The sequence below is a fragment of the Porites lutea genome, chromosome 2 (genome assembly GCF_958299795.1).
Source record: "Porites lutea chromosome 2, jaPorLute2.1, whole genome shotgun sequence".
Lineage (NCBI taxonomy): Eukaryota > Metazoa > Cnidaria > Anthozoa > Scleractinia > Poritidae > Porites > Porites lutea.
In genome coordinates, this window is record NC_133202.1 from 7,469,044 (window position 1) to 7,484,106 (window position 15,063).

At 39.5% G+C, this 15,063-nt stretch overlaps 3 protein-coding genes across 3 annotated transcripts in view; 2 read left to right on the forward strand and 1 right to left on the reverse strand.

Moving 5' to 3' along the window:
* The first annotated feature begins 1,332 nt into the window (after window positions 1-1,332).
* Window positions 1,333-3,345, forward strand: LOC140926556 (kelch-like protein 11). Its single transcript, XM_073376283.1, has one exon. It carries the CDS (start codon window positions 1,525-1,527, stop codon window positions 3,295-3,297), a length of 1,773 nt encoding a protein of 590 aa, XP_073232384.1. The 5' UTR covers window positions 1,333-1,524; the 3' UTR covers window positions 3,298-3,345.
* Window positions 3,346-6,529: 3,184 nt separating this feature from the next.
* Window positions 6,530-7,856, forward strand: LOC140927593 (ras-related protein Rab-38-like). Its single transcript, XM_073377268.1, has one exon. It carries the CDS (start codon window positions 6,839-6,841, stop codon window positions 7,562-7,564), a length of 726 nt encoding a protein of 241 aa, XP_073233369.1. The 5' UTR covers window positions 6,530-6,838; the 3' UTR covers window positions 7,565-7,856.
* Window positions 7,857-8,252: 396 nt separating this feature from the next.
* LOC140927594 (magnesium-dependent phosphatase 1-like) overlaps window positions 8,253-15,063 on the reverse strand; it is a 16,092-nt gene continuing 9,281 nt past the window's right edge. Inside the window, exons 3-6 of the mRNA XM_073377269.1 lie at window positions 12,547-12,657; window positions 10,255-10,362; window positions 9,143-9,228; window positions 8,253-8,713 (exon numbers count right to left, since the gene is read on the reverse strand). Of these exons, the coding sequence (XP_073233370.1) occupies window positions 8,625-8,713; window positions 9,143-9,228; window positions 10,255-10,362; window positions 12,547-12,657 (394 nt within the window). The 3' untranslated portion in view covers window positions 8,253-8,624. The remainder of the gene's footprint in view (window positions 8,714-9,142; window positions 9,229-10,254; window positions 10,363-12,546; window positions 12,658-15,063) is intronic.

Genomic DNA, 15,063 nt, shown 5'->3' on the forward strand with positions numbered 1-15,063 from the left:
CCAGTGTTGCGTCGCAAAATGTCGGCTCTTTTGTCAGGCTAATTTGTACCGAGATGCTGTCCACGTGAGGGCTTTGTAGAGCCAGGGAAAAGCGCCCTGGGGACGAGGTTGGTACTTTTGTTGGCGAGGATCACGGAGGGGTATTATGTGTGATCATTTCCTCAATTCTTACAACCTTGTTTATTGGAACTACTTTTATATTGGACCGAGGAGAAAATGATTACTTCCCACTCGTACGACTTGTGAAACAGCTGTTCTTAGGTTTCGCGTGCATTAACTATAACTTTGCAAAGAAAAATAAGAGACTGCTTGAGAGTCTATGATGGTGTGTACGTCATAGAGCTGTCAGTCATGATTGTGGTTTGACGAATTAATGACCCACACAGTTCTTCTCTTTGCACTGTTCTCACTTGACATATGTGTCGCCAAAAGTCCATTTTAGTCAGTCAATGTTTCAAACGCTTCATCACTTCGCACATTACTTGTAACACTAAAAATGTGATCTACATGGTTCAATGTAACCGTTGTAATTTACAATATATAGGTGAAACTAAGCGACGTCTCAAGGACAGATTTAACGAACACAGACGTGCAGTCGACAAAACTAACATTAAATTAGACTACGAGTAGTCCTCCATTTTTCGTCAAGGATAGTAGAGCGAGCGAAACGCGAGCGCGCGTGAAAATCACCCCACGCGAGAAAAGGCGACACGCGGCGAAAAAATTTTTCTCTCTCTCCGTCGCGTGTCGCCTTTTCTCGCGTGGGGTGATTTTCAGGCGCGCTCGCGTTTCGCTCGCTCTACTATTCTTGAGGAAAAATGGGGGACTACTCGTAGTCTACGTTCTTAGGTTTCGCGTGCAGTAACTATAACTTTGCAAAGAAAAATAAGAGACTGCTTGAGAGTCTATGATGGTGTGTACGTCATAGAGCTGTCAGTCATGATTGTGGCTTGACGAATTGTTCATTTTTCCCTCTCCCCGCCGCGTGTCGTCATTTCTCGCTAGGGGTGATTTTCACGCGCGCTCGCGTTTCGCTCGCTCTACTATCCTTGAGGAAAATGGGGGACTACTCGTAGTCTAACATTAAATCTAAACCCACTACTGTTTCTGAACACTTTCTCTCTTACTCTAACCATTCTCATACTGACATGCAGTTAATCCCACTAGAGAAAATTCATTCCTCACGTGACTCAGTTCATAAGGCCAGGGAGTCGCATTTGATAGATAAGGCCATGACTCTTTATTAAACCTCATGGCCTAAACCGCCGTGACGAATTATTGTAATCCATATCCTTAGTATTTTTCCATTCCAGTTTTTATGTTGTACGTCATTTCCGCCTCTCCCTTTTATTGCGACGTTCTCCATTTATATAATATTGTGATTGCTACATAAGTTCAGTAACATCTGTAAACCTGAAGAAGGCTGGTATGGCCAGCCGAAATATTGTTATAAAAAACAATACACGTTGTTTCAAATCAGCTTTGCAGTAGTCTTTGGACTTCTCGTTCTTGGTTCGCGCAAAAATGCAGCCCAAAGAAGGTGACAACGATTTCACTTTAATCCTTAAACACGGCAAAGAGATGAGAGTAAGTAGAAATGAAATTGCGGCTTCAAGCGATTTCTTTTCTACTCTTCTCAACAGCGACATGAGGGAGAACAAAGAAGGAATTGTTCTGTTACAGCACATCACAGAGGCATGTATGAGAGATGTTTTAGAGTTTGTACGATCTGGTAGTGTTGAAATAACTGGTCCAGAAAATGCGAAAGAGCTGATCGAGGCAGCGGAATATTTGCTTCTCGACAGATTGAAAACATTCTCTGAAAAATATTTAGTGCAGGAAACATTAACATCTTCAAATTGTATGTCAATTTATTATTTTGCTGAGCAATATCGATGCCAAGAGCTGACAATCAAGACTAGGCAATTTATCCTATCAAACTTTACCGCTGTGAGTGAATCTCAAGATTTTCTTTTTTTGGATAACCAGCAAGTGGTGGAGTGGATTTGCAGGGATGACGTAGCTGTTAGTACCGAAGATGTCATATTCAAGGCCATAGTAAGGTGGATTCAACATAGCAAAAGCGAGCGGAAAGGGAAGTTCGAAGAATTATTTCGATACGTGAGATTGTCCTTTATATCGCGTGACTATTTGCTCAGTGATGTTCTAGCCAATGATCTCGTGTCAGGGTGCTCAAACTGTTTGAAGCTGGCCAAAGACGCTGCAGAAGGAAAATGTTCTTTCCAGTCACCCAGGAATTGGACTGATACACACCTAGTCGTTTACATGGGCAAGGAGACCTATTGTTATGAACCTGACGGAGACAAGTGGTATAAGTTAGCGGACACGCATTTGACATACACAAACACAAATCCTTACAAAATGTGCCCTTTTCAAGGAAAGCTGTATGTTTTCCCAAGTTCGCCGAACGTCTGTCATAAAAGAGCAGAAATGTTTGACCCGTCTTTGAATGGCTGGACTACGTTTGACTATCAGACTGGGCAGGCTACCAGACAGACTTTCGGTTTAGCAGTTGTAAGGGGGCAACTGTTTGCTGTTTATGATGATCCTTCTGAATGGGTCCGTGCCAGGAGAAATAGGCTCCTTCCACGGCGTCTACAGGAAAGGCCGTCATTTTACTTATCCAAGTATAACTTTAAGTCAAACACATGGACTGATGTTCACTGCTATGGAAGTAAGCCAGTGGCTGCCACGGGTGCCTGTATAATCGCCATGGACAGATACCTGTACGTTATTGGTGGTTTAATGCTTACTGACTTTGAGACTATATCATCACCTTATAGACTAGACACTATGACTCTACACTCAGGAATGGGGGGTGGCGGGAATCAGAGCTGGGATCGTATAACTGAGATGAAAGTGCCAAGATGGGCAGCCTGCGGCACTGCTGCACATGGGAAGATTTTTATCGCTGGTGGATCAGCGGAAGGAGGGTCTCCCAGTCTTGACACCTGTGAAGTGTACAACATAGAAGCAGACGAATGGCAGTTGATAGCAAGTTTAAATTCTCCTCGCTTTTCCGGCAGCATGGTGTATTTGAAGGGAATTCTGTATGTGGTAGGCGGACGTGGTCGAAACGTTAATAAAAGAGTAATGGCGGTTGAAAGTTATGACTTTGAGAAAAAGAAATGGAAAGAGAAAACAAAGTTGCCAATCAACAAAACGTTTCCCGAGTGGAAATATGATAGTTGTGCACTAAATATTCCAAGAATACTCATTAATCCCATCCCCAAAAGACTGCCAGCCTTACTAAGGCCCTTGTTGCTAAGGTCATGACATAGTGCTTTTCGGTAGTCTTGTCTGCTACGAGAACAATCTCAAGGAGAGGATATGGAGCGTTTTCACATGACGTCATGGTGGCCATATTGCTGTGGGAGTTCAGAAGCCGGAAAGTTGAAATCTTTTCTTTAATATGCAAACAGTTTCTATAGTTCCAATTATTTCTTAACTGTAATTGGCTGTGATATCGTATTTTTCTCATTATCATCACTTCTAGCTTCTATATGTCTGTACGCATTTGTATACAGTCGAACCTCTCTAATACGTACACCGAAGGGGTAGAGCAAAGTGTCCATATTAGAGAGGTGTCCGTATAAAAGAGGTCACTATGATGTCGTCACTTTTATGACTCCACTTACAGTTTTAAGTGTTCAGTAGCTAAAACCAGGCTTACACTCGTGTTTAAACTGCATTTAAGTTTATTAATTCACAGTACAAAGACACTCTCTTTCAATAGCATACAACACTGTACATATCAGCTACCTACGTACAGTCGTAGAAAAATCACTATTTCTAAACGAAACGAGCTACAGCGCAATACTGCACGCAATGCGGCATGTAAAAAGTTGTAACGTAAAGCACAATTCTGAAAGCGTCTTTCGCTATTTTGCAAGTGCAGTAAACAGCAACTAGAGTACAAAATGTAATAGAAAAGATCTTTATACTATCTGTAATTATTCAAGCCTTAAAGAAGTTGGTTATGTTCCTCTGTACACCTTTTGCAAATCGTCGTTTTATAAAAAGCGACGGGCTTTTGAAGTCACCTTGCATAGCTCATCAGCCAGACGGGATTCGCCCTGTGCAGATTGACCTGATCTGGATTCGGGATTCACCTGATAACCGCAGTGTCCGTGATGAAGAGGTTAAGTTCATATGAATTTACTCTCTGGGGCCGAGATTTAGTGTCCGTTGTCTGTACTAGAGAGAGTCCGTTTTACAGAGGTTTTTTTAAAAGAAAATATATGAGAATTTTGTCGGGACATTGGAAACTGTCTGTAATATAGAGGTGTCCGTATTTGAGACGTGTCCGTACCGAGAGGTTCGACTGTAAAGTTGATATTTTTCCCTTCACTTTTAATTGGAGGAAACGTTATAGGGTTAACCTTGTGTTTCCTTTGCAAGACGTAGTGTACTTCATTTATGATTTTTTGTACGTCTGAATAAACTTGAATGTGTGTTTTATATATTTGTTTTTCTTTTCCTCTACGCACTTAGCGACACCCTCTGTCCGCTTGTAGACTACGAGTAGTCCCCCATTTGTCCTCAGCAAGAGACTATAAGGGGACAGAGAGGCCATCCCCCATATACACCCTATTCCATAGGCAATTCGTCTCGAGTTATTTTTAGAATCGGGATAAAGTTACCTCGCGCGAGGCGTGGATGTTTCGTGGAGGTTTCGCATGACCAAACGCCGTGCAAAACATGTCGGACGAGAGGCAATGAAAGCGTAAAAAGATCGAGAGCATTCCTGAATATTGAAGCGAAATGAGTCGGCCCTCACCTGGGAAAAAGGAATCGCTGGACTCTTTGACAACCCGTGTAATCAGTTTAACTCGAAGTTTTCGTAACCTCAGTGCTTTAATAAAATGAGAAATTTCGCCGGTCTATTGAAACCGGTCGTTTGTACAATTTAGGGAGTTTAAGATCCAACGACGTGGACGACAACTAGAACATCTAAAAACAATAGGTTTAATTAGCAAAAAAACAACTTTGCACGTGCAACACACTTTTTTGTTCATTTCTTTCCCGTTTTTGCACAACTAAGACGTGAAAATGCCTAATTTCGCGTTTTATGGTGGACGTAAATAAGCAACGACGAAATTTTATTTCTCTTTCTGAGCTTGAATATGGTCCCTTGAAATTCAGCTTTAGGAGGGTTCGCCTACAGTTGACAAAGTAGGTGGGTAGGAACAATCGCTAAAAAGACTGAAAAAAATAAACATCAAACCAGAAATTGCTCTCTTCAAACTGTAAATTATAAATGATCCTGAGAGAATATTCAGTGTGTTAAGGATTTCCCTGCTCTACTGTTAGCTCTATACAAGAGAGGAAGGGCGATTCTTTTTTAATTTCGGTTTCGCTGACACAGCTTTCGCAGAAATCTCGCTGTAGTCGTTTTCGTCGACAAAAGGAATAGCAAAATCGCTCTCCGCGTCTTCCCCCATTTTGTTCTGCGTCATTTCGTGAAGGACGCGTGGCTCTCAGCGTGGGTCATCCACGCGGAACACATTCGCGCTATGTGATTGGCTGTTGTCTAATCCCCCTTGAGATAAATAACTCGAGACGAATTACCTATGGAATAGGGTGTATATGGGGGATGCCCTCTCTGTCCCCTTTATAGTCTCTTGGTCCTCAGGGATAGTGGAGCGAGCGAAACGCGAGCACGCGTGAAAATCACCCCAGGCGACACGCCGCGTGTCGCCTTTTCTCGCGTGGGGTTATTTTCACGCGCGCTCGCGTTTCGCTCGCTCTACTATCCCTGAGGAAAAATGGGAGACTACTCGTAGTCTGGTCCGATTGCACTTAGCATCACATGCAAATTATCATGTCTCAAGACACGTTGAGAGCTTTCACGACAGGGCTACTTAATATCTTAAGTGTCTACATATTTGTTGCGTGTAATTTCTTAATATCATGAAATTTTTATGCTAATTTGCTAAGGAGGAAAACTGTTTTCGTTATCCAAGGATAACGCGCCGCCTGTAATTAGAGATTTAAAACAACCAAAACAACATTAAGTAAAGTAAGTGGACTTTTCCTTTTGAAAGTCTAAAAACTGACGTATGATGCCACTAGCGAACATAGCGAATTTGTTTCGTATATACATTAGAAGTGAATATACGATTGTTTTCAATATCACCCGTTTTGTTTAAGGTAAACAAAATACGATTTTTCCATCGGAGACCGGAATCTGCATAAGCGAAGTATCAGTGAATTGATTAAATATGCCATTTAATGCTAAATCACCAAGAAAAATTGAATTTTCATTAATGGCAAAGAAAATCAGATATAAATTATGACTACTCTTCAGGAATGTTCAAGAAATCGATACGAAAGGCTCTCGCAGAAATAACCCCCGTTTATATTGCTTAACCGTAAGCGACGTTTCTAAAACCCTTTCACTAAACTTGGATGTGTTCCATCTCATACAACATCGTGTGAATTAAATATTTATTGTTTATTACTCAAGAGGTTTTCTGCTGCAAGCGTTTCATTTGACGGTCATTGCGTGCTTTAAGTTGTCTTAAAGTGGCGTTCTTGGACATTGAACTGGGTTTTCGGTTTTTCGCACGCATGTCTTCTTTGGGTGATACTTGATAGCTTTATTATGTCCAACAGATTGACTTTTATGGCTTTATAACAGAGAATGTGAAAGACATCGATGAAAGACGTGCCTTCTTAAGACGTGACGTGTAGTCGAAAAAGATTATATTTCCTTCCTGTCGTATCCGTATTTTAGGAGGTGGGATTCCGTGCGTATAAAGCAGTATCAAAATATCCAAGAATTTCGATTTGGTGGAGACGAAGCACTACAACTATGATGTCAGAGCTACAACGAAGCCAAAGTTTTATGAGTCATGAATCGGAAGTAGATGGGCATCACTCGATTGTGCAACAAGACGAAGAGATCTTTCAAGAGGTGAAATCTAAAGAAACCGATTTCACTTTCAAAATTATGTGCGTCGGAGATTACACAGGTTTCGGTAAGAAGGGAGGCTTTGTCTCGGACTATATTCAACGCCGACCGCTTAGCTTTTATCACAAGCCGACGATTGGGGTTGATTTTTACTTGAATTTCATCACTTGGATCGACAAACAAACTAAGAAAGAATCCACAGTAAAGCTACAGTTTTGGGATGTAGCTGAACACGAACGCTTTCTTAAAATGACCAGCGTTTTTTGCCGGAATTGCGTCGGCGCTTTAGTGTTTTGGGGGCCAAAAAGCCCTTCTCCACTTGGAAGCGTTTTAAAATGGAGTGAAAAGATCCGAGAAGCGAACCCCAAGGACGCTAATATCCCGATGGTACTTGTAATAGAGAACATTCCCACATCGAAGCGTGGAAAACCAGTGGATTGGATCGGACAAGGAAAAATGCTGGAAAGCAAGGTTCTTCTAGACGAGTTTTGTGCTAGAAATGGATTTGTAGGCTGGTTTCAGCTTTTGTCAAGAGAAGGGGATGGTTACACGGGCGTCATGACCCGAGCGATCGATTGTTTGGTTCAAAATATTTTCAAACAGCAAAATGCTCGAAAGACTTCATAAGAATTTTTTGCATCTTCCGGTAGACAATGCTGAAGATATGCCAAATTATATGGATCTTCCGGTTTTAAGTGAAGAAGGCAGGAGATTCTATTTTAGTTGAAAACAAATAAACTTTGTCTGAGATGGAAAAGTGTGTTCGTTTTAGTGATGTATTTTGTACTGAGGCATTATAAATGTTTTCGTGACGTTTAAAGAGTCGTCTTCAAGATGAAGACTTTTAGGAAACACGAAGAAAAATAATTAGACTTTTTTTACTCTTAATGACAAGTATAAATAAAAAGACTTGACAGTTGGTAGAGTCTTTTTTCTAAAACATTTTAAAAACTCGTGAATGGGCTTCTACTAGGCTATAACGCGGGTAACATTTTTGTCAAGTTAGCTGAAACAGGTTCTTGTGTAAACGTTAAATTAGCACAAGAGAATGAAGTGTTATTCAGCCTTTTCCTCTAGGAAATCTGCTTACCAAATAGGCGTCCTCGTAAAAATGTTTATTATAAGAAAAATTGAAGCACTGATCACAAGTTGACCCCTAATTTCATTCCCCAGGTGCACACAGATAAGATAAGAATATGTTTCAAAGTTTAGGCTAAACGGATTCTTGAATAGGGATGTTAAAATGAAAAATTTTTGCCTAGGTCATTAACTATAAATTCGCCGTTTCCAGTTACATGAACGACGACACACAACATTTCTAGCAAAAATAGTTTATTTCGAACTTATCGCTAAATATTCATCCCAGTATTTTCGATATTTACATACCCTTTGGCCCTGTCCACACTAATGCGTTTTCGTTGTCATCGAAAACGTATCGATAGATATTGCGTCCACACCACCGTTTTGTCCGGGGGGGAAGGGGTGGTACTCCTCTATATAAGCGAAAGCGACGGCAGACGGCAGCGAAATGTACCAAGAAGTCTGAAGCACGAACAAAATCGTTGTCATGTTTATTGTCGTCACCGCCGTCGATGCCGAAACTCCCCAAAGACCATTTCTTCCAAATTCAACTCCTTTTCAACAGAGTTCCTCTAACCCCTAATGGTTCCATGTACAAAACATTTGATCACCTACGCTGCTTTTCAGCATACTCTTTTAGTCCACTTTGTAGGGCAGCGAGATTCATTCCTCGTCTTACTAAAACACAAGTAACACCTAGAAGAAGCAACAATAAGTCATCATTTTGTAATACAGTCGAACAGAAGAACCTTCACTTGCGACCACCTCTCTTAAACCACATCACTTTTTCACGTATAAAAAATGCAAAAGCACAAATTCGTACGCATTTACAGACTTGCCCCGGGCTCGAGTGGACGTAGCTTGTTCACAGACGTTTTTCTCTGTTTTTCCTCGAAAATTCGACAGTGCGCAAGGTGCGAGAACGAGCGCGAAAGCGCAAAAAATTGTCTATTTTCTGTTTTCCCTACCACCTTGCGTTTAAGGTCAATAAATCTCCCGCGGTTTTTATTTTCATACGCGCGCTCGACGATGAACAGGCTATTGTGGACATGACGGTGATGATGAGAACACAGCGGTTATGAAAGCCTCTTTATTCCAAGGAGTGGCGAGAAACTGGTTTCTTACCTAGTCTGCTGATCTCATGAATATTTCTCTCTTCATCGTCAAAGAATAACATATTTGAGTAAGATACTCCACTAGCCTGGGTAAATCTAAAACACAAACAAATTTCAAAGGAAGTATAAACTTATCAGTAATAACATATCAGGTTAGTAGATTATTCCATGCATCCCCGGGGGTCGGTACTCAACAAATGTTTATACGGGAAGGCTCCGCCCCGAGGTCCAACCCCTTACCCTTTTATGTACCATTTTTGACGAAAAACGTTTCCCTTTCGTATACCTTCTATTGACAAATGGTCCCCCTTGTTTATATTTTGGTATCCTTTTGCACTATCTTTTGAATAGGAATCAATCATAAAAATATAACGTTTTCTCGACTTTATAAAGCCATAAAATTCATCTGTTAACCCTTTTAGGCTCTTTCAAAGACCCAAATGACAGATTTCCCTCCCCTTTTGTATACTTCAATGAGTAAAATCCCTACCCCTTTGGGGCGGAGCCTCCCCACATAGGCCATCATAACGAGTACCCCCTCCCCCCATGGGAATGCATGCATTTACTTATTTTTGATGGCAACACAATAACTCATTTTAAAATGTGAGACGCCATAAAAGGAAGTTGCGATGGTGAAAAGAGAAAGTTTAAGCAAAGGCATTTTTGAATGATGAATGACAACCAGAAGGGGACTTTTTGCATTCTTGGTCAGTGGTTGTGCCTAAATTTTCGGACAAATTGTTTCTATCAGGGTACTAAGCGATACATTAAATTTGTTTATGTTATGGCCTCACATCTGGTTGACATGCACTGCTCAAAAACAACTTCCAATGTACAGTCTCAAAACTCCAAAGCACAGCACATTTTAAATGATGGGAGATGAGCTGTTGACGTAAATAACCTCTTTTTCCCCTTTGAAATAGTTTTTGTTTATGTGCAAGGGAGTAGACATTTCCATCAAAGGTCACCCAGAATGCTAAAGGGGATACAAAGAAATGATACACTACTGCATCAGCTTAAAATAACCAACGTAAAACGATCAATAAACAAAAAAACAATGTACTATTGCATCTTATTGCAAACTAAATACTTCTTGCAGGGACTATGTCAACATTCACTCACTTTTTAAAATGTGTAACCTTTGAACCAGGATAGATTTCTTTGTATGAAAAATACCAGTCTATATTTAGGACTTTCAAAAGTTCCTTGGCTGCCGGAGGATCCTCGGTTCTAAAGTAAGACACCAAATGGTCAAACATCTCACAGTGCGTTTACATTTTCAGCCACTCTAATCTTAGGCCAGGGGCTGTCTACACTGGTGCATTTTCAAAAGTATGCATTTTTGTTGTCGTCAAAAACGCATCGATCAATTCGCATCCACACTACTGTTTTGATCATGCATCTTTGACTGTCCAGACTTTAATGTTTGAAAATGATAGAGTTGTGCGTTGTGACATAAGTTGAATTCAATGAGCATGCTACAAACACACACGCCTGTGATATTTTTTGGTCATGCTTTTCATTTTTGACTATTTTCGACCGTCCACACTCATACAATACATATGTGAATTAGTTTTGCTCCACTTCTCAGGTGCATTTTTCAAATTGATGCATTATCAATGAAAACACTCAGCATATTAGTGTGGACGGAAGGCCTAAACTTATCGAAATGTAAGCATTTTCAAACAAAAACACATTAGTGTGGATGCGGCCTTCATTTAAGGAATAAGTGTAAGGTTCATAAAATAACTTTTTTTCTATACCAAGGGTCAGTTTTCAGAGTGTAGTTTAGCACTAAGCTAGAGTTAAAATAAAATTTTCTTGTTTTTAATTTGTGTTTTAATATTTAATGTTAAAACACACATTAAAAACAAGAAAATTATCACAACATTGGAGGAAATGGGACCCAGAATCCTTAGAGATTTCGCACTTTCTTTTTGCCAGTCTGTTACGGATAATATTCTCGAACACATAGTTGGAAGCTGCATCTAAATGAAGTGTAACTTAATTAAACAACAGTTCATAACAATCAGTGCCTTGATGTGTTTATATGTGGGTTATTTTAAATATAAAAATCTGCTGCTAGTCTCCACCGGGCCTCATGCCTTGTGAATCTTGTTTATCCGTTCCCCTCCTACTCAGACCTTTTGAATCGGTGGAAGAAATCCTATGGTGTTACCATTCAAATGAAACCTCTTCAGTAGGTACTTTCACATGGCACTATTTATTTAGTATGTAGTTCTAAATTTTGGATTTGTGGAAGAAATCCTATGGTGTTACCATTCAAAAGAAACCTCTTCAGCAGTATTTTTACACATGGTACTATTTATTTAGTATGTAGTTCTAAATTATAATTTGTCAGACAAAATCCTATGGTGTTACCATTCAAATGATACCTTTTCAGCAGTACTTTCACATGGTAATATTTATTTAGTATGTAGTTCTAACTTTGCATTTATGGAGGAAATCCTATGGTGTTACCATTCACCGGAAACCTCTACAGCAGTACTTTCACGTGGTGCTATTTATTTAGTATGTAGTTCTAACTTTTGCATTTGTGGATGAAATCCTATGGTGTTACCATTCACGTGAAACCTCTTCAGTAGTACTTTCACATGGTGCTATTAATTTAGTATGTAGTTCTAACTTTAATTTGCATTTGTGGAAGAAATCCTATGGTGTTACTATTCAAATGAAACCTCTTCAGCAGTATTTTTACACCTGGTACTATTTATTTAGTATGTAGTTCTAAATTTTAATCTGTCAGAAATGAAACCTCTTCAGCAGTACTTTCACATGGTACTATTTATTTAATACATAGTTCTAACTTTTGAATCTGTTGTCAACATCCTATGGTGTTGCCATTCAAATGAAACCTCTTCAGTAGTACTTTCACATGGTACTATATATTTAGTATGTAGTTCTAACTTTTGAGTCTGTGGATGAAATCCTATGGTGTTACCATTCAAATGAAACCTCTTCAGCAGTACTTTCACATGGTACTATTTATTTCATACATAGTTCTAACTTTTGAATCTGTTGTCAACATCCTATGGTGTTGCCATTCAAATGAAACCTCTTCAGTAGTACTTTCACATGGTACTATATATTTAGTATGTAGTTCTAACTTTTGAGTCTGTGGATGAAATCCTATGGTGTTACCATTCAAATGAAACCTCTTAAGCAGTACTTTCACATGATACTATTTATTTAATACATAGTTCTAACTTTTGAATCTGTTGTCAACATCCTATGGTGTTGCCATTCAAATCATGCTCGCGTCGCAGATGTAATCTAACCTCAGTTAGTAATGTCTGTGAAGCAGCACCTAGATTCTTTTCCTGGGTCCCCAATGGAATCAACAAATTACCACAAGTGTGTTTCGAATTTCTTTTCTGTCCATTATTGACTCACCGAGAGGCTGCTGCTAAGCATATTCCTTGTGACTTCAGAAGTCTTAAGATTTCAAGTGTATCATCATACAGCTTTATCTTGTATCCATGTCGATCTTCTACAGAACCATTGCTACAACAAAAAGTAAGTGATCAGCTATCAGGGTCTACTTAATGATAACTGACAATAATATTAGAGAGAATTATAAACAATACTGCAACAAACTGGGTATTTGTCAGGGAATAGAAAAGTAGGTAGGTAGGTCGGAATTTTATTTATCCACATGACACGGATGAGTGCAAGACTCGTTTAAATGTGAACGCGCCAAATTACTATAAATGGACAAAAATTAAAATACTAATAATAATATAAAATAAATAAATAAAAAAAATAAAAATAAAATATACGAAGATATAAAAATAAAAAATATACGAAAATCAATAATACTAAGAGAAAATCCAGCTATATAGAATCCAAACTATGTACTAAAGGTACAATTGCACTCAACTCCGGTAGTCAAGTTGACTTCATCTAGCATTGACTTAAAAATGTAGCACAGGCCAATAACCCAGAGTAAGTAACTCCTCTGCTAGGCCTATGTCACAGCATTTATTGGCCTGGGACATGGCTCCCAGGTGGAGCAGGGGGAAAAAGACCAAAGCGGCCAGGAAAAGCCAGCCAAGTGTGGCCTGGGGGAGAAAATAGGAAGGGAAGCCTGCAGGGTTTGTTTTGATGCTCCCCATCTGATTGGTCAGATTGTTCCTGTTGATAAGTGAGCGATCAAAAATACCCAAGTACGTGCGAATGTTATTGAAGCTGATGCATTCAAGCACAAAAAAACAACATAATTTAACAGGTCAAATTGCCTTATTGACATGTTATTGACATACGTGTAACAGGATAATAAAAAGCAAGTGGATGGATGAATGGCATCAAAATGAAGTCTAATAGCTTCCCAGTCTCCCCCTACCAATTTTCTTCTTCATCTTGCTCCAATTGGGAGCCTGTTTGCGGGCTACAATTTCGTGAACTGGTTTACTTTTAGATACATTTTAGGGCACTTTTTCTCCTGGAAAAGGAAGCTCCACTTTGTCTATGAGTTTATTTAAAGTATAAAACATGAAAAAGGAAAACTACACTTCACTAAAAGGTCTGTTGGTTTTGCTGACTAGTTTGTGGGACTTGGAAGATATTCTAAAGCTGGCCAAAATGGTTTTACATTACTGCGTTCGACGTTAGGAGAACTCAACACATAATCTTGGGACTCCTGTAGTACTCAATTGGGTCTCCTGTGGTACTCACGGGTGACCTTTTGTGGTACTCATTTTGTCGTACGTCTGTATTTTCTGCGCCGCGGGCACAAAAATGTTAAATACAATTAATTTGACATATGGTTTTAGCAATGGCTGCATGGCACAATGGATAATGCGTTGCCCTTACACGTTGAAGGTTTCGGGTTTGACTCCTACTGGGTGAGACTTTTTTCTTTTTTTCGTAGTCGTTTTGCTTCTTTTTAAAAAACATATAGGAAGCATTTTGCAGAATCAATTTATTAGGAAATAACGTCACATTGGACAGTAAACCCAAAAGAGCTCGAACGTACTTCCTAATCTGGGATTACTCCTAGTTATAAAAATATAGTCAGTGAAAACATTGTGACATGAGTTGCTTGCTCCGGGTTTTGGGCTCCAGACAGTGAATACCGGTAGTCTCATAGGCAGCAGAGCAGGGGGGCATGTGGGGCCATGTGCTGAAAAACACTGTTAGGAGAGATCCACAAACTCTAGTGGTTGTATTTGACTTAACCTGTGACATTGAGCACACATATTCTGTCCTAAGATGACTCAAGAACTACCTAAGAAGCACCATCAAGCAGGACCGCCTGAACAACTGCCCACTGATGCATTGTTACAAATCAATAATATTATGGAGACTAGACATTGTCAAGATTGCAAAGAGATTTGTCTGTGCCAACAAACAGGGCAAAGGTCATTTTGGAAAATTTGAGTGGGGGTATGTGGATGGTTTTCAAAATGCTCCGCTACCTCTGAGTCTACAGTACATGCAGTACATAACTAAGTTGCAACCATGTGCTTTTGATTTTGCAGTGGCAATGATTTCCGTCACTGTGAAACGTTATTGTGCTTGATCCTTGCTGTATAATTCTAGATGAGCACCAACTTGATCTCTTTTTATCAGTTAATTTTTATACAGAAAAAATTTTCTAGGTTACTCTGAGGTGAGTAAACAAGTGAATATTATGATAAACCTAAGCAAGCAACAAAATATAACCGTGCAACGTGAGTCCATCCCATCATAAAATTAACCTGGTTATAACTCTTTTAGTCAACAAAATATCGGTTTAGCGTGGCTTAATAGTCTCACGGGCACAAAGCATATGAGCCTCACACACCCATTTCTTGCGTGAACTTAAATACACAAAATATGGACTGTTCTGCAGTCCATAAGTCTTTTAACCAAGTTATGTTTTGAAGAAGTTTTAACCGGGTTGTTCAAAACTAACCCGGTTAACTTGCT